This window comes from Mobula birostris, chromosome 13 (assembly GCF_030028105.1).
Source record: "Mobula birostris isolate sMobBir1 chromosome 13, sMobBir1.hap1, whole genome shotgun sequence".
Lineage (NCBI taxonomy): Eukaryota > Metazoa > Chordata > Chondrichthyes > Myliobatiformes > Myliobatidae > Mobula > Mobula birostris.
In genome coordinates, this window is record NC_092382.1 from 38,240,772 (window position 1) to 38,260,182 (window position 19,411).

Genomic DNA, 19,411 nt, shown 5'->3' on the forward strand with positions numbered 1-19,411 from the left:
ATCCAAACAGCACGCACAAAATGTTGCAGAAACTCAGAAGAGGGCCGCACCTATGCAATAGAGTTTTGTCGGTGTTTCGTACCGAGACACTTCATCAGGACTGGTCAGTCAACCTTTATCCAAATACTTATATATCCGGTCCCTTAGAATAGCTTCCAATAACTTTGCCACAACTGTTGTCAGAGTCATCGGCCTGTAATTTCCTCGTTTGTATTTACAGACCTTTTAGAACACGGGAACAACATTAGTTATTCTCCAACCCTCACCTGTCGCTAAGGATGTTTTGAATATCTCTTCTAGGGCCCTATCAATTTCCGCACTTGCCTTCTGCAGGATCCGAAGAAACACCTTGTTTGACCCGAAGGATTTATCCACCCTGATCTGCCTCTGGGTCCCAAACACCTCCTCCTCTGTAATCTGTTCATGATCCATGAGATTGATGCCGCTTTAGCTCATTTCTATAGACTCTGTATCCGTGTCCAGATGGAATGCAGATGCAAATAATTCATTTAAGGTCTTCGCCATCTGTTTTGGCTCCGCAAATGGATTATTATTCGGGTCTTCCAGAGGACCAGTTTTATCCCTTGCGATCCTCCTGCTCTGAACATGTCTGTGGAATCCCCAAGGATTCTCCTCCACCTTCTCTACTAGAGGAATTTCTGCCATATTTTAGCCTCCCTGACTTCTTTCTTGAGCGTTCTCCTGCACATGTTACCATATAGTATAGACCTCATATGATCCTACTTGCCATCATCTCTTTTGCTCCTCCTTCTTTCTTTTAACCAACGTCTCAATATCTCTTGCAAATCAAAGTCCTACACCTGTTAACCTTACCTTTTATTCTGATATGCACTTGCAGGCTCTGTACTCTCAAAATGTCCGTTTTGAAAGCCTCACATCTTCCAACTACATGTTTTTCTCGAAAGCAACTTGTCGCAATCCACACTTGCCAGATCCTTTCAGTTACCATCAAAATTGCTTTATTCTCAAATTTAGAATTTCAACCCCCGGGTCAGACCTAACCTTTTGCATAGCTGGATACGTATGTGAGTGCGAAGCGCAGAATCAAATACCGCTGTGATGATTGTACGCTCTAGTATTAATTGTTTGGCGACAATAAAGTATAAAGTATATTATAAGCATCGTGGTCACTGGGTGCAAAGTGTCCCTAGACACTAATTTCTGTCGTCTGCCCTGCCTTATTCCTTAATAGCAGATTCAATATGTCACGCTCGCTCTTTGGGACTTCTGCGTACCGATGAAGGAAAGGATTCTTCGCCACTTTTGGCAAACTCTATCCCACCTAGTTCGTTTACAGTGGGGGGATTCCCAATCATTATGCGGGAAGTTAAAATCACCTACTATAACCTCAAGAAGTTCCTTGCAGCAGTCTGCGATGTTACAAATTTGTTCCTCTAAATCCTATGGACCGTCTGTAATAGAGCCCGTCTACCGAGGCCATAACTTTCTTATTTCTCAGTTCGACACATATCGCCTCACTAGTCGAGTTCTACAGTCTGTCCCGACGGAGCACTGCCGTGACATTTTCTCTGAAAGGTAACACTACCCCACCTATATTAATCCTCCCCGCTTTGTCACGTCTTAAAAATGGTTCCCTGAAATAGCTGTGACAGGTGTGGAGTGTTTCAGCTGAAACTCGCCTGCGCCGGACAGCCCCGTACACACACAGGGTGGAGATCTCAACCCGGCGGAATCAAATTCACAGCCCGGGACTGGCTGATTATAATAAATAAATAAATCATTATATGATAAATTTATAGAATGAAACTCCGCCCCGCTGGCTGCGTCAGAGGACTAAGGAGGAAAAGAAGAGATCTGCACGGAAATCCAGACAGAAACTACTTGCGACAGCGAGGGAACGTTCACACAGCCTCTGCAGTTCTGTCTGTGTTTGCTGCATTTGTCGTTGTCCCCTCTCCTCCTGCTGACCGACCTGTACTAAGCTGGTGAGGACCAGAACTGCGACAATCCTCATTTACCCCGGCTCATCCGGACCAGTCTGTCCGTAATCAACGACTGACGCGCTATAACCGAATAGCCCCGGGAGCGGCAGCACAGACTGAATTTTCGGTGCACGGTCGGCACATTTGTCACCCCGGACAGCACTGAACACCGTCCGGTTTCAACATCAGAGGTAAATGCTGTCTCCGATTCTGCAAAACAGTGAGCGTTTTCAGCGGGACTCGGCTTTTGTCGGGATCGGGAGGGAACACAAGGGGAGAAGGAAGCTCTGAAATGTTCAAATTAATGAATTAATAATTGACCAAATGCATTAAAAGAAACGTCGTAGTTACCTTTCGTCATACACATTTTCTAGGGCGGTTTCTACTGAGTCAGTGCAGATGAAACTTGCGCACGGATAGTGATATTTAAAATGTCCCACGGGGCAGGGCAGGGTCCCTTCTCCGATCTCTCTCTCTCTCTCATTCTCTCTCTCTCTCTCGCTCTCTCTCTCTCTCACACACACACACACACGCACACACACACAATTAAAACTAACCACTCAGAATAACAGGGCGACCGTGAGATTTTACTGTTTTACTGTTCGGGAAGTGACAGTGGAGAATGCCACAGAGCAATTTATTTAATTGAATCGCAAAATACGATATTAAAACTACAAATGATGGAAGCTTGGAGTAAAACTAAATGCTGGAATCTCACAAAGACTGGTAGCAATCGTAACAAGTATTCCGTAAGATTGCAGACACTGGGGAACTTTCTTTTCTATATCGCCGGGTGTTTGTTATTTCTTTTCTGTAACAGAAATAATTAAATACCACATTAAACCTACTTTGTGCAGAGCTGCAGTGGAGTGTTGAACTGGTTTGTTTGGGATCCGCCCGGTGGACAGGCAGCCGCTTGCCCACAGAAAATTCGCGCTGTGAGTCTCACAGAACAGCAACACCGGCCCCTCCCCGGCAGCTACTAAATATCTGCCGCTGGACTGGTTGGAATGAAGTTAGCATAAAACAACTTGAAAAAATATCGACACGGAGACAGAACATTCTTGGTGAATTGAGGTGAGACGAATTCAGCTTCTGATATTTATTCCCGATCACTTTTTCCAATCAGCACGTTATGTGATCAGGGAATCATCAGCTCTATTGTAACCCTCCTCTGGTGGTGATGGTGTTAAGTGATCCTGCAGTTTTCCATCTGCATGTGTGAGATTTTCCACAATTGACGTCAAGGTTAAAAACAGTTCTCGAACCAGGGGTTATGATTTCAAAGCCAGCATGCGAAAAGCTGTTTAGCCAACACGGGTTCGGTTTCCAAACTTGTCTCTGCAGATAAGTGCATGTTCTTTCCTCTTTGTGACTGTGCTTATTGTGAGTGTTTCGAGCTGATCTCCTGAACGTCATGTAGAAGCAAAGACTTTGATTTTGCTTGAGGGCTCGATACATAGAAAACAGTCGGGGGTGGGGAGACAGTTACAGAAAGCGGCAGGTGGTCTTGCAAAACGAAAACCATGATTTCACTGTGTGGGTCAGAAAGTTCGATGGGCTGAGTGGCCAATTTCTGCGTGGTATGTTCACAAGAAAAGCTCTGACGACAGTTAACGTAAATCCATTTAATTCGAACGGACCATAACACATGTAAATTACCTGTCGCCGAGTCAAAGCCGAACATTGCAGTAATTCTATCATCCAGGCCGCTGACACAGATGATAAGCAACAACGGACCCAGCACCGATCCCTGCGGCATCCCACTCCTCACTGGTCTCCAGTCAGAGGGTCAAACCATCTTTTAGCATTTGCTGGCTTCTCCCGTTCACCACATCCAGCATTTGCAAGCCCCTGAACCTCAGACCACAAGACAGAGGAGCAGCATTAGACCATTCAGTCCATCGAGTCCGCTCCGCTATTCCATCATGGATGATCGCGGATTCCACTCAACCCCATGCACCTGCCTTCTCTCTAGATCCCTTAATGCCCAGACTGATCAGGGAACGATCAACTTCCACCTTAACTATACGCACGGACTTGGCATTTGCTGGCTTCTGCTGCAAAACCGATGTCGAAGCCAATTTATCACCACATCTAGCATTTCCAACCCCTAAGACACAGGAGCAGAACAAGGCCATTCAGCTCATCGGGCCTTCTGCTCCACACAGTGAAATCATGGTTTTCGTTTTGGATCTGGCCCAGCCGAATGAGACTGAGTCACCTGGCCTCGGGTTACCGGCAGCCCGGTCATGGCATTAGGTAGCTCTGGAACCACAGTATATTTTTGAACAGGATTGGCGAGGATGTGGTGGTCCGATCTACGACAATCGAGCATGGCTTTAATTTTAGACTAGGGCTGGATTAGACAATCTGTGACCTGGAAGAATGGGCAGTGCGTGACTTGGCTGAATGATTTTTTTTTTCACCTTCTGTCCGTCCGTCTGTATTGATTGTCAGTAAGGTGGAGACTTTATTTCCGATCGGCACACATTGTGGTGTTCCGGTGAGGAAATCGAGGATCCAGTTGCAGAGGGAGGTAGAAAGACCCAGAGGTTTGAGCTTCTTGATCAGAAATTGTAGGAATAATTGCGTTACTCGTTGAGATACGGCCGATAAACTGCATTCTGATGTAAGTACTCGCATTGTCAAAGTAATACAAAGCCGCGTGACGAGCTCATGAGATCACAACGTGACCTACTGTGGATACAGGCAAAATGCAATGGACCTCTTTGCTGAGGGAGGAGCTAATTCTAGCCATAGCAAACCTCTCAAAGATTTCACCGCAATAGCTTGTGTTATAAATTATAGTCTGCAATACAGCTGACGCCACTCTTCTTGGGCACGGGTATGATTGTTGCCCTTTTGACGCAGGTGTGAACTGCCAGCTGTAGAAATGAGAGATTGAAAATGTACTTAAACACACCCGCCAGTTCGTTGGCACGGCTCTCAGAATCCTACCAGGTACCTCACGGGTTCTGTCGGCTTGCCAATGTTCACCATCTTGGAAGGCTGTTTGACATCGGCCTGTAAGACAGATATCAGATACTGCAGGGATCCTCACATCTGTACTTATAATCTGGCCTTCAAAGCGTTCATGAAACTTGTTAAACTCATCCGGGAGTGTAGCACCACTGGCATTTATGATATCAGATTTTGCTTTGAATGAAGTAATAGAATGCAGACACTACATAAATTGCTGGCAAGACAGAATCTATGGAAAAGAATAAACAGAGGGAGTTTCGAGGCTAGTGACATTTGAAGTTTTCCGTTCCTCCAGAACCATCTGAGAATCAATTCATTCTGGAAAGATCATTACCAATGCTTCTACAATCTCTTCAGCCAGCTCTTTCAGACCCTGAACTGTATACCATGCGGTCCAGTTGAGGCAGCTACCTTTAGACTTCTCAGATTCCCAAGAACATTCTCCATATTAATGCAGCTTGATGCACCTCTGCCCCCGACACATTTCCAGCTTCCGGTATACTGAGAGTGTAGTAGTGGAGACTGGTGCAAAATGTTAATTCAGTTCATCCGCATTTTCCGTGTTCCGCATTATTACATCCCCACCATATTTTTTCAGCGGTCTGATGTACACTTTCGCCTCTCTTTTACACCTGATGTTGCAAAAGAAGCTTTTGACATCATCTTTAATATTATTGGCTAGCTTACCTTCGTATCCTATCTTTGCCTACATAATTACTCTTTTTCTAATTGGCTTCTGCTGTTTTTAAAAGCTTCCCCATCATCTAATTTCGCACAAAATTTTGCTCGATTATATGCCCTCTCTTTGAATTTACGTTGACTTTGACTTATCTTGTTAGTCAAGCTTGTGTCATTATGTCTTCAGAATAAGAACATAAGAGCAGAAAAAATAGGAACAGGAGTAGGCCACACGGCCCATCGAGCCTGCCCCGCTATTCAATAAGATCATGGCTGATCAGTCCATAAACTCAGCTCCATCTACCTACCTTTTCTCCATAACCCAAAATCGATCTAACTGTATTTTAAATATATTTAGTGAAGACGTCTGAACTGCTTCCCTTGCAGAGAATTCCACAGATTCACCACTCTCTGGGAAAAGCAGTTTGTCCTCATCTCTTCTCTCCTGAATCTTGAGGAATGTCCCCCTCTTTGAGATGTATATATCCTGCGCCTTCTGAATTTATTCCCTGCATTCCAGCCACTGCTGCTCTGTCATCATCTCTGCCAGTGCGAATATGTAATCCTTCTGGCCAACCCCTCTCTCATGCCTCTGTATTTCCCTTTATTCCACTGTAAGCATCTTCTCTTAGCTTTTCATTCTCAAATTCCAGGGTGAATTCGATCATATTATGTTCAATTGTCCCTGAGGGTTCTTTTAACTTGAGGTTTCCAATCAATTCTGGTTCATTGCACAACACCCAATGAGGAATAGCTTATCCCCTTCGAGGCGGCCACGAGATGCTCTAAAAAGCCATCCAGTAGGCATTCTAGAAGTTCTCCCTACAGGAATTTAGCACCAACCTTATTTTTCCAATCTATCTGCAGATTGAAATCCCCCCCTGACTATCGTAACTTCGTATTTTTGGCATGCATTTTCTATCTCCCGCTGCAATTTGTGGTCCACAACGGAATCAGTTCAGTTGGCCATTGCATAAATAATTCATTTGGCTCGGCACAAAATTGCAGTCTGTCAGGCCGGATGCTGTGCAGTACTGCTCTCCATGGTCGAGAAGTTTCGGGGTAACAATGGTGAAAGGGGTCAGTGGGTACAACAGGTCCTCTGGAGCCTAATGTGGGAAATGTGAGATCACCCACTTCTGTAGGAGAAATGGAAATGCTGATTATATTTAAATGATGATCGACTGAGGTGCAGTAGCTAGGGAAGGTGGTCAAAGGTGCATTGTATTTATGGTAAGGGTTATTAGGGACAGGCTGATCCAACTGTGACACTTCCCTGATTTCTCTCTGTCTCCATCTCTGGTAACAGACTGTCAGCCGTCATCTTGTATAAACCTACAGATTTCCATGGTTATGCCGAGAATGCCCTTCGCTCCCTATCCCCTGTTAAATGGCTCCTACCTTGTCCCAGTTTCTTCTCCTCCACCGCGTCTGTTGCGAGGAAGCGGCTTTCCACGTCAAGACATCAGAGAACGTTCCGACCTCTCCCGCACCTCCATTATTTCCCGTACATCCGCGCTCAACCTGTTTTCTCGCTGCCGTAATACTGATAGTTCGTCTTGTCCGTTCCTACCATCTCTGCAAATTCCGCCATCTCCAAAGCGATCTTACTACTAAACATATCTTTCCCACCCCAGCACCCTGTTTCCACAGCAATCGCTCCCTCCGCGATTGTCCTGATTATTCGACCCTCCCGACTCCAGTCCCTTATCCCTGCAAGTGGCGCAAGTGATAGAACCACCCCTCCCCATGGCCCCTCGCCTCCATTCAGGCCTCAAACAGTCCTGCCGGGTGAGGAAACACCTCTGAATCTGCTGCCGTCCAACATTCTGTCTGGTGCTCCTGACATTGGTGAGAACCGTCGTAAATTGCGAGCCGTTTCGTTGAACACTTCTGCATAATCCGCCACAAGTTGGATTTCCTCGCGGACTAACAATTTAATTGCGATTCCCATTCCCATCCCAACGTCTCGAACCATAGTCTCTTCTTGTGCTTATTGTAATAGTTGCTGTGTATAACCTAGTCCAGCTCCACTTTCCCATGAGGAGCACTGCCTTGTATTCCATCCGGACAAACTTCAACCTAATAGCGGGTCTTCCTACTGGCCTAACATTTTAACTCCGATTGGCATTCCCGTTCCCACGTCTCGATTCTTAGCCTTTTGTAGTATTTATTGTAATAGTTATTGCGCATAAATCGGGTCATCTCTTACACCTCCCTCCCCATTCTCGTGTTGAAAAACACCTTATGTTCCCTCTGGTATGATGGTATGAATACTGATTTCTCCTTCCGATAAATAAATTTCCACTCTTTCTATTCCCCATTCTGATCCTTCACTTCTGCTCACCAGCCTATAACTTCCCCTTGTTCCCATTCTCCTTCTTTTTCTCCTATTGACAACACCCCTCTTTCCAGATTCCTTCTTCTGCAGCCCTTGACCTTTCCATTACTTGACTTCATCTATCACCCTCCAGCTGGCCGTTTCCCCATCCCGCATTTTGATTCAGATATCTTCTACCTTACTTCTCAGTGCCAAAGAAGGTTTATGGCCTGAATCGTCAACAGTTTCTTCTTTTCCTTTCTGCCCACCTGTTGAGATCCTCCAGAATGGTATGTCCATTGTTTTGCACTTCCAGCATCTGCAAACTTCCTCGTCTTGAAGTGTGATAATTACTGTAACAGTTGTTTGAGTTTTGTGGAGATTGTACCTGGAATAATGTGCTCCCCATACTAATATGGGTTACATAGACCAAAGAACAAACTGCCGGAGGAACTCAGTGGGTCGGACAACATCTGTGGAGGGAAATGGGCCGTCAACATTTCGGGCCGAGACCCTCCCTCTGGACTGAGAGTGGACGGGAAATAGTCCGAGAAAAGAGGTGAGGGGTGGGGATGGGGCAAGAGCTGGGGAGTGAGAGGTGGATCCAGGTGATGGGGGGAGGTGGGAAGGTGGAAATAGTGACAGGAATGGGAGGTGAGTGGTTGGGGCAACACGGGGCTGCAGAAGATAGTATTTAATACCATGGAGGATTATCTAAGAGGTTAGAGAGTATCTGTTTTAGAGGTTCAGCAGACTGATTCCTGGAGGACGATGAAGATCATTGATCGTCTTCGCATAAAACAGAGGTCGGCAGATGTGTGGAGACCGAAGGGATCGGGGAAATGGTGATCAGACAGGAACATGTGGCTAAGACTGAAGAGAAACCGCCATCTTGTTGATGGTCTGAGGGGCGGAATGGCCACCTCTTACCATTCAGTCCCTCATACTTGATGTTTCAGTGTTCCTGTCCTGTGAAGTCCCGGAGGAATGTTAATAGAAATTTGTGTTTGTAAGTATAGAAGTGATTTGAATGAAAACAGCACAATTCCAGTTTGGGTCTGAATTGTGTATTGGACCGGGATGGGAATCGAACCTCTAACAAGATCCCGCACGGCAGATGAACTGGAAGGTTAGGTCACGTGGGATTCACGGGGCGGTAGCGAGGTGGATTCAGACCGGGCTCGATGACAGCAAGCAGAGTGTGATGATTGAAGATGTATTTTGTGAAGGAAGGCTTCTGACGAGTCAGATGTGTGGGTCAGTGGCGAGACCTCGTTAATTCGTTACTCATGCCATTGATTTGCATATGAATGTACATGGCACGATTAGCAAGTTTGATACTAAATTTGGGAGTCTGGTTGATATTGCAAGAGGTTGCAATGAATTTCAAAGGGATCTTGGTCAGTTATGGATCTGGGCCTAGAAATGGAAAATAGATTTCAACTTGAACAAGGGAGCGTTGGTGCACTTGTCAGACCAGGGTGGGACTGATGTAGTGAATGGGAGGGAACGGAATGTTGTGGAACGGATTGAGAAACAAAAAAAATCATTATTGCGCAACGCAGAATACAATACAGATAGAAAATAGATACATGGTTCCTACACACAGGCTCAGCTCTGTAACAGGGTCTTCCATCTGAAATATTACCATACTGACTGCCTTGTTGAATAATTCCAGCAGTTTGTTTTATTTATGTTAAAGATGTTTCTCAACTTGCTGTTTTAGATGTATGGCGTGCCTGCATTGTGTTTAACAAGGTGTCATGTAACTATCTGATAGTAACCAGGTGACATGCTCAAAGATATATTGACCGGCGTTTAGGCGATAATAATCATCTTAAAATCCCGCCGGAGAACGTATAGCGGTACAGGACAAGATGTCACGATGCTATGGGTAAGGTTGCATTGTTCAGGATGTCAGAGTGTTTCTATATAGACTCAAATCTTATATTGCCATAGGTGTCAATGCCAGGCGACGTTAAACTGAAAGGAGACGGTGAGAATCAGGTATGACTGAGAAATCTGTATAATTCAGTGACGAGAGGAATAGATGTTCCATTGTCAGCAGAAAGGTTTCACCCAACACTGCTGTAACAGCTGTCCATTACTCACCATAGCGCCACCAGTGGTAGGAGGACCAAAGCAGTGACCGCTGTCTGCTCAACCTGCCTTGTCATTCCGTTGACACATCGCTCCCGGACTAAGACACAAGATTGTTTCCTAAAAGGGAATTGCCTGCAGTATAGCGAGTAGACACCCCGGAGAAGCCCGGCATAGTACACAATCCATAGAGAGAGCGAAATTTGGTATTGTGTGACTGTGCAGCAGTTGACGGACTTCTACCGGGACAGGCTGGAGCAGGACATGGAAGGAGGGGTGCATGAAGTAAGCCTGACGTTAACGGCCGAGAATCAGTTCAGTTGTGTAGACTTAGTGTTCAATGGAAATATGACAGGAAGTTTCGGTTTGGGAAGACCGTTAAGATGTCAATGAGAACCGGGGCATTATCAGTGGGTGCCACAGGAGCTCGAGTATGTTCTGTTCTGGGTGGAGATAATTGTGTTACAATCTGTAATTGCAAACAGTGTGAATCGGGGAATACTGCCATGTTGTAATGTGTAATCATTGAATAAACCTCCACTGGAAAAGGCAAAGGAAAGGAAACAGGTGTCAGCCGGTAATCCGATGTCATGTTGGACACTGGCGGACTGAGGAGATGATTTACATCATCATTTCTGCAACTTCTCTGCAACTAATCACTCTGCTATAAAACCCTTCCAGACTTCTTTCTTCATTTGTGATCGCTATTTTCTGACTTCTGTTTTACACCGTCAAATCTGGTGAGGAATGATTTATGGATTTGGAGGCACGTCAATGAAACGAGTCACAGACCATCCAGGATCTCATTGACTGGTGGACCAGGTTCACGGTGAATGTCTCTCCGTGTGCTCTGCACTCAGAATGTACAGTCCATGAACAGACAGGATCAGCACCCGTCCGGGTGACTGCTCAGTGTGATCCCATTACAGAGCACATCATTTACTTCTCATTCTCTGTGTGAATCTGTCAGTCCCCAATATGTTCACTGTTACTCTTCACAGACAATCTCTGATCTCGCTGATAATCCTCAGCACAGTCCACGGAACCTGAAATTCATGTGTGTCGGTGTTGTGTGATGGACACTGTGGAAGAGTGAGAGATGGGAATTAGGACAGAGAAACCGAGTGTTGTGGGATTGCAGCAAGAAAAGGTGCAAAGGACTCCAAATATCTCTCAATAATATTGCAATTAACTAAATTGTGACCCTGTGGATGAGAAGCTCTCTACATCGGTAAGCACATTGTGTCTGTGAAAACGGACCCTGGGACAGTGCATGGGCTCAAGCGATTTTAAAGTTTCATAATCGCAGACTGAGCTGAAACACACAACTGCACAATTAACAGAGGAGAGAGTGTAGTAAAGACAGACATCGTAAAAACTATTAATCTTAAAGCAGCCCATTTTCATCTGATTATTAGAAGCTCTTGGACGGAAACGTAAGGAGTCTTGGCCAAAACCGTGGTTCAGCCGCTCTCACTTCCAAGAAAAAGAAATCCACAGATGTTATTTTTTATATGGGACCAGAGACAGACGAATCAGGAAGATTACACAGTGCTCACGTTTCTGTCACCTCTGTATTTGTTTTTCTCGTCCAAATTCAGACAATAAAGCCCCTCAGTTTCCCTGCACCATGGATTTGGTACATCGCTACAAATTGCCTGCAAACTTGGTCCTCACTATTCTTTCTGTTATTTGCTAAGGAAACAGGCACGGCAATGGAATGCCCACACCTATTTCTAATAACTAAACAGATTCTCTTCCTGATTATTGAAGAACATCATTTCTACCGCTGTCACATTCTGTAAAGTAACTATTTCAACAATCAGTCTTTTCCTTCGCTCCCAATCTCGCCCGAATACGTTGAACAGAGAACTTGCACACTCCTAGCAGAGCCCTGACACAGTCGCACCTCACACTGTAAGATGACACGCACCATTGAATCCTTATTTTAGAAAGGATATACTGACATTTGAGATGGTTCAGAGAAGATTCACGAGAAATATTCCACGAATGAAAGGATTTCCGTATCAGGAAAGTCTGGCAGCTCTTGGGCTGTATTCCCTGGAATTCAGGAGAATGCGGGGTTGGGGGGGGGGGGGTTGCGGAATCTCATAGAAAGACTCCGAATGTTAAAAGCCCTGAACAGATTAGATATGACAAAGTTACTTCCCATGGTAGGGGATTCTAGGACAAGAGGATTGAAAGACGTCCTTTTAGAACTGAGATGCAGAGGAATTAGTTGAGTCAGAGGGTGGTAATTCTGTGGAATTATTGCCACGAGCAGCTGTGGAGGCCAAGTCATTGCCTGTATTTAAGACCATAAGACCATAAGATAGAGGAGCAGAGTAGGCCATTTGGCCCAGCGAGTCTGCTCCGCCGTTCAATCATAGGCTGATCCAATTTTGCCAGTCATCTCCACTCTCCTGCTTTTACCCCCATATCCTTTGATGCCCTGGCTAATCAAGAGTCTATAAGGCAGAGATAGATAGGTTCTGGAAGAATTGGATCAGCCATGATTAGCCTATTTCTGCTCCTATAACTTAGGGTCTTATGGCACGGTTCTGCTACACTCTGAGACCCTTCACAACCCTGGCCGGATCCTGACACACTGGGAGACTCCACACAACCCTGGCAAGGTTCTGAGACACTGTATTTGCATGGTTTTATTTGCCACGGACTCAATCTGTAAATTTCGCATTCTCCATTTCGGTTTACACATTCTCCATATGTCTTCCCAAAACGTGTTGGTCGGTAAATTTTTCGCCACGAATTGCTACAATGCCATTACGCACGAGGATATTATCCGAGTGAGCGAAATCTTGATTGACAGGAAGAAAAGTGAGGAACAGGACTTGTGAATGCTTATTGAAATGACAAAGGGCCAGGTAACGATCTTGTCAGAATGGTCCTGACTGTTCCAGTCCCAGTGCAAATGTCACCTACAAATACCGCAGGCAATGAGGGTACAATCCTAGAGAGCTTTTAATTAGATCACATCTGAAGTGTGAAGAAAATTCTGATATATTTTCTCAAAAAGATGATACCCTACAGACAGGGAGATGATGTAATAAAGGATTTGGAAGTCGAGTTGGTGTATTGTGAGAGACTAAGTGGGCTGAATGTTTAGAAGCCGGAAGGGACCCCATTAAAATGTTTATACAATGTGGAATCCCGCACTGGAACATGTCTACAAAATACTTCGCTGGGCAGTCTAGTCACTAGATAGCCTGCAAACGGTTTAGCAACAAAGTGAGGAAAAATCTCTTCACTCAGATGATAGAAACACTGTGGAACTATCTACCGTGGCAGGTACGCAAAAGTTCTGGCACAGAACTCATTTAAAACGATGACCCTTTTTTGGGAAATAAAATAATCCAAGGCTGTAGCAAGGGTGAGGAAATATAGAGAAGGCTTGACCCAAAAGAAGGGCAGCAGAGACAATTAGCGGTGAATGAAAACTTTAATAATAGAGTGTAAAATAACAAGCCACAAGGCCCACACAACAAGAGAGAACAAGAACTAAACACATCAGGCTACAAGGTAAACTTTAGGGAAGGAGAGTGAAAACTGGAGCAGCTGGTTGGGATCGGCCGGATCGATGAGTCATTCGCAATTGTGGGGTGACATAGGCAGAATAATGCTATTATCTGGGCGGGGAAAGGGAGGGGTCTGCACATCCCCAGAGGAAAGTGCAGACCTCATGGGAAGAGATAGGAAAACAAGTTGAGGAGGGAAATTCCATGCAAGCTTTCTGAAGGTTGTGTGGGTGAATGAAGCAAATTAACTCACCGCTGCCTCAGTGTATTTACATTTGTACTTCAATGCACGATGAGGTTGGGGTGGGAGGGGGGGTGTTCACTGAAATAGGCTACATTTTAAAAATAGCTTCAAGTATGAAGTGTAATGTATTTGATTTGTTTACATACTATAGGGGCCGTTGAGATCAGGAACCGGGTCTATGATTCCCTCTGCATGACGTGAGCAGAACATTCCTCTGGAGACTTGTATGGGCTCTGGGACGGGAGGGGTGTGGGGTGTGGTCCGTGGTCCGAAAATATGTGCAATGAGTGATTCCCTCTGTGATCATCTGGATTATAATCCAGAAAGGATAGGTCCCAGGAGATCGGACAGTGTGTAGCCCACTGGGGCTGGGCTCCAGGGGATTTGAAAGTGCTTGAACAGGCAAAGAGTGGATGAAATGTGCGTAGGGGTTTTCAGGATAATGTTTTTCTTCTCATAATAATTTCCTTATCATCTTATTAATGTTCCATCTCTTACAGAACACCAGGAATTGGAACGCTGATCTCCATCATGGATGAAGTCGCAGCGATAAGAGAAGATCTAGCGATGTCAACAAGGAAGGACAAGGGTGTGTTACCAATGTTTTAAATATATAATTGTTGCTCCTGACAATTGAGGAGCATCTGGCTTGTGAAAATGAATTTTTATAGAGAGGGTAAATAATCTGAACTGAGGGGAGGGGTAGAGCACAAATTACAGCTACAGGGGAAACAGGAACTTTCAAATAGTTGTCATTAATTGGGCTGTCCGATGCATGAACAGATACAGGGAGAAGGCAGGAGATTGGGGCTGAGGGGAAAATGGATCAGCCATGATGAAATGCTGGAGCAGAGCTGAGGGGTCAAATGGCCTAATTCTGCTCCTATATCTTAGGGTTCTATGTAATCCAGGAGACCACGCAAAATGAAATGATCGTGAATGGCAGGTCAGACACGTTAGTTGGGGCATGACAGCAATGAGATTAGCCAGAATAAGCAGCCAGTTAGTCTGACTTGAGAGCTTGGGACGATGTTAGAGTTGATTGCAAAGTATGAGCTCTCAGGGGTACAGAGGCACATGATAAAATAGGCCATAGTCAGCATGGTTTCCTTAAGGGTAAAACCATGACTGTTGGAATTATTTGAAGTAATAAAAAGCAGGATAGAGAAAGTAGGATCAGTTGATGTTGTGTACTTAGATTTTCTGAAGGCTTTCGACAACATGCCACACGTGAAGCTGCTTAACAAGCTACGATCCCATGGTATTGCAGTTGAAAATATTCTGGCATGCATAAAGCAGTGACTTATTGTCAGGTGGCAAAATGCGGGAATAAAGGGTGGTGTTGGGACTGGTTCTTTTTACGTTATATGTCATTGGTTTCAATGATGGAATTGATAGCTTTTTTTGCAAAGTTGAGGCTGCATGAGGATAGGTGAAGGGATAAGTACACTTGAGATCATATGGAAGCTACAAAAGGACTTAGATTTGCAGAATGGGCAAAGAAATCACGATGGACTACAGTGCCAGGAAAAGATACAGGGAGAAGCCAGGAATTTGCAACTGAAAGGGAAAAAATGGATGGGCCATGATAAAAAGGCAGAGAAGACTCAATAGGACAAATGACATAATTCTCCATGGAGCAATGCCCTGCGGCAAGAGAAATGAAAAGACCTGCAGTTGAAACAAATTATAAAAATGGAAGCTGGTGAGAGAGTAAGTGTTAGTGTTCAGTGTGAAAAACAACTCAGGTGGAATATCCTGCTCCTCTGCTCAGTCTATGGACAGAATTAAATTGTTTAAACAGATATTTAGTTATTCTGATAGAGGTGAGATTCTGAGGAATAGTTATTACTGGTGGTATTGGTAATTGAACATTGTAAATACTAAATCTAATCATTTATCAGATGTCGGTGCCACTAGTAAGGCAGTCGCTGACTATCTAATTGTAACTTTGAAAACTTTTGATCAGATAGTCATATGTGATCCCGTATCTAAAGGATGGAGCCCAGTATTCATACCGATGGCCTCAGAAGGATCAGACAATGGCTGAGACGGGGAGGCTGGGCCCGAGATATCGGACAGTTGGCATGTGAGAAAGAGGAGTGTGGTGTCTGCTCTGAGTCTGGAGTGCAGTGGCGTGGATAGAGGGAGAAGTGGAATAATTTATCTGGTCTTTGCTGAATCTTTGGATTCGGAGCTACACCGTGAGCTGAGATATTTCGTGAGCAAACTGCAGAGTGGCCAATGTTAACAAATGCCAACTGGGCCGGCTACGTAATGCTCATGTCAAGGGAACAGTCATTTCATGTTTAAATTCACCCTTCATATTCACAGGTCCTATGACGACAATCTCTGAGCACATCTCACAGTGGAACGATGAACAACTATTTCAGCTGTCAAAATTCTACCGGGAAAGACTGAAACAGGCGATTGAAGAACGGGTGGAAGAACTCACCAAAATGCTGAGACTGGAGGGACACATCAGTAAGGAAGAACACGAGGTGAGTGGGAAAAATATGGTGACTTCTGTTGGGTCTAACATCACAGAATTGAAGGTATCAATGGGAAAGAAACCAAATTGCCTCTTCTCACAGGCCTGCGGCTGTTTGGTGCAATATTAACACTGATCTCTGATCATTGTCTTCTTTGGCAGATCTGGCATCTGCACGGGAACCTGTGAGCTGGGGTGCTGGGAACTGTCTTAGGGGTGATCTCTCATTGATCATGTTATAGTTACTGTTTTATAGATTTGCTGAGTATGCCTGCAGAAAAAAGGAATCTCAGGGTTGCATGTGCCGAGATGTGTGTACTCTGACAATAAACTTTGTACTTTAAAGTTAGGGGAGCATGTTCTTTTCAAACTTAACATGCATACCACAGTGGCAAGTGAGCAGTCGGAATGTACCATCCCTGGTGAACAGATGTGAGTTAAAATTCGAGCCAATCTTTCTACAAAGCTGGAGTTTAAATTCACTCAGTCAACTCAGTCACAAAAAAAGACAGACCTTGCAGATGGTGACTCAAGACTGGTTGAATCACGGCTGTCTTTCCCTAGTTAGCTAAAATTAACCATCACCCCAGCCCTGGCCATCACCGTATCGGTTCCTCCCGTAGTGTGAGAGGCACCAGCTTCTCCAGGTGCTTTATCAGTGACCTTTCTTTCATCGAGAGTTCCAGCTGGGGTGTCTGGGTGGGGGTGGTGATGGCTGTCTATTGCACAAAGTTCTGTTTATGACTGGTCAGCACACGTGGCAAGATATAAACAGCACGTGGCCCGGGCTGTGGGCAAACACATTGTTGCTGGTGACAATTTTCAATAAACGTGGATGTGTCCACCTTCCCTTGGCATGCCATGGCCTCAGCTCACCATCAACAACCTGGAAGACAGAATTTGCAGTTAATAGTGTCATGCACCAGTTACCTTGTTCTGTGTATGAATTGTTCCACCTGATCTCATCTGAGAATATCTGGAAAGCTCCAACCTCCACATAACAAAAATCAAATCAACCGTACTGCCTTCAGCAATGGATTTAGTTTTGGCTTTAAAAATACTCAATTAGTATAGTCAGACAGTGAGAAAGAAGGGAGGAAGACAAAAGAGAGGAAATTATAGCCCAGTTAGCCTAACTTGGGAAAGTGTTGGAGTACATTATTAAGGACGAGGTTTCAGGGTACTAAGAGACAAATAATAAAATGTCAAGATCAGCATGGTTTCTGTAAAGGCAAATATTGCATGAAAAATCTGTTAGAATTTTTTGAGGAACTAAGAAGCACGGTGGACAAAGAAGACAGTGGATGTCATTTACTCAAATTTTCAGAAGGCATTCGATAAGGTATTACAAGAAAGATATTGGCATGGATAGAGGAATGGCTGACAAGCGGGAGGCAGTGAGTGGGAATACAAGGGGCATTTTCTGGTTGGCTGCCTATGACTAGTGGTGATCCTCAGGGGTCAGTTTTGGGACCACTGCTTTTCACATTGTCAAAGACTTACTGGAATGACTGGCTTTGCGGCAAGGTTTGCGGATGATACGAAGATAGATGGAGGGGTAGATAGTGCTGAGGAAGCAATGCAATTGCAGCAGGACTCTGACAAATTGGAAGAATGGGCAAACGAGTGACAGATGAAATACAGTGTTGGGAAATGTATGATCCTGCATTTTGGTAAAAGGAGCAATAGTGCAGACTGTTATTTTTTTTGGGGAGAAAATTCAAACATCAGAGGTACAAAGGGGCTTAGGAGTTCCCATGCAAGCCTCCCAGAAGGTTAATTTACAGGTTGAGTCTATGGTAAAGAAGACAAATGCAATGTTGGCACTCATTTCAAGGGGAACAGAGTATAAGAACAAGTAGATAATGCTGAGCCTTAATAAGACCCTGGTCAGTCCGCCCTTGGAGTATTGTCAATTTTTGGGCCCCTTATCTCAGAAAGAATGCATTCCCGCGAGAGAGAGTCCAAAGCAGGTCCACGAGGATGATTCTGGGGATAAAGGGGTCAACATATGAAGAGCATTTGGCAGCTTTGGGTCTGTACTCACTGGAATTTAGAAGAATATGTGCGGATCACATTGAAACCTATCAGATGTTGAAAGGACTAGATAAGGTGGATGTGGAGAGGGGCAACCTTTCAGAACAGAAGTAAGGAGGAATGTTTTCGGGCAAAGAGTGGTGAATCTCTGGAAGGCGCTGCCGCAGACAACGTGGAGGCCAAGTCCACGGGTACATTTGAAGGGGAAGTTGATAGATTCCTGATAGATCAGGGCATCGAGGGACATGGTGAGAGGGCGGGTGTATGGGGTTGAGAAGGACCCGGGATCAGACATGATGCCGTGGCAGAGCGGACTCGATGGGGTGAATGGCCTAGTTCTGCTCCCATGTCTTATGGTTTTATGGACAGGCTGCCCAACGACAAGTGCAAACACAAGGGATCCCACAGATGCTGGGAATCCAGAGCAACATCTACAGAATACTGAGTGAGGAGAATACACAGTCGTGGCTTTGGGCCGAGACATCAACAGTAAAAGAATGTTATGCTGGGGTGAAGTTGTGCACTGTGGCGGATGATAGCTGAAAACAGGTTTGTGGGGAGGTGGGTGGGGAAGGTGATAGGTGGAAAAGGCAAAGGACAGAAGAAGATGGAAGCTGATAGGAGAGGAGAGGGGCCGTGTGACAAAGTGAAGGAGGAGGAGCTGCAGATGGAAGTGATGGACAGTCGAGGAGAAGAGAGCACATGATAGAAGATCCATAATTGGGAATAGTTAAAAAGAGAGAAGGGACGGAGAAGAAATGGCTAGAGGTTAGAGAAGTGAATTTTCTATCATCGGGTTAGAGGCTACACAGTCAAAATATGAGGCGTTGCTCCCAAAACCTGAGCGTGGCCTCGTCGTGGCAGTAGAGGAGGCCTTGGTCCGAGTTTCTCATGCTGGCTTCTCATCCCTTCCTTTCCAGTCCTGATGGAGAGTCTTGGCCCCGAACGTCGTTTGTTAATTTCCCTCCATAGATCCTGCAGGACCTGCTGAGTTCATCCAGAATTTTGCCATGTTGCTCATGAAGCAGTGCCTGTTGACTCTACCTGATCACAAAC

The 19,411-nt window shown here is 45.0% G+C and overlaps 2 protein-coding genes across 2 annotated transcripts in view; one reads left to right on the plus strand and one right to left on the minus strand.

Moving 5' to 3' along the window:
- Positions 1 to 19,411, minus strand: part of LOC140207898 (uncharacterized) — a 188,254-nt gene that overhangs the window by 91,735 nt on the left and 77,108 nt on the right. Inside the window, exon 4 of the mRNA XM_072276441.1 lies at positions 5,361 to 5,367. Within this exon, the coding sequence (XP_072132542.1) occupies positions 5,361 to 5,367 (7 nt within the window). The remainder of the gene's footprint in view (positions 1 to 5,360; positions 5,368 to 19,411) is intronic.
- The window catches only part of LOC140206728 (NACHT, LRR and PYD domains-containing protein 3-like), a 35,692-nt gene continuing 19,248 nt past the window's right edge, over positions 2,968 to 19,411 (plus strand). The window contains 3 exon segments of the mRNA XM_072274914.1: positions 2,968 to 3,041; positions 14,328 to 14,416; positions 16,162 to 16,328. Coding sequence (XP_072131015.1) covers positions 14,359 to 14,416; positions 16,162 to 16,328 — 225 coding nt within the window. The 5' untranslated portion in view covers positions 2,968 to 3,041; positions 14,328 to 14,358.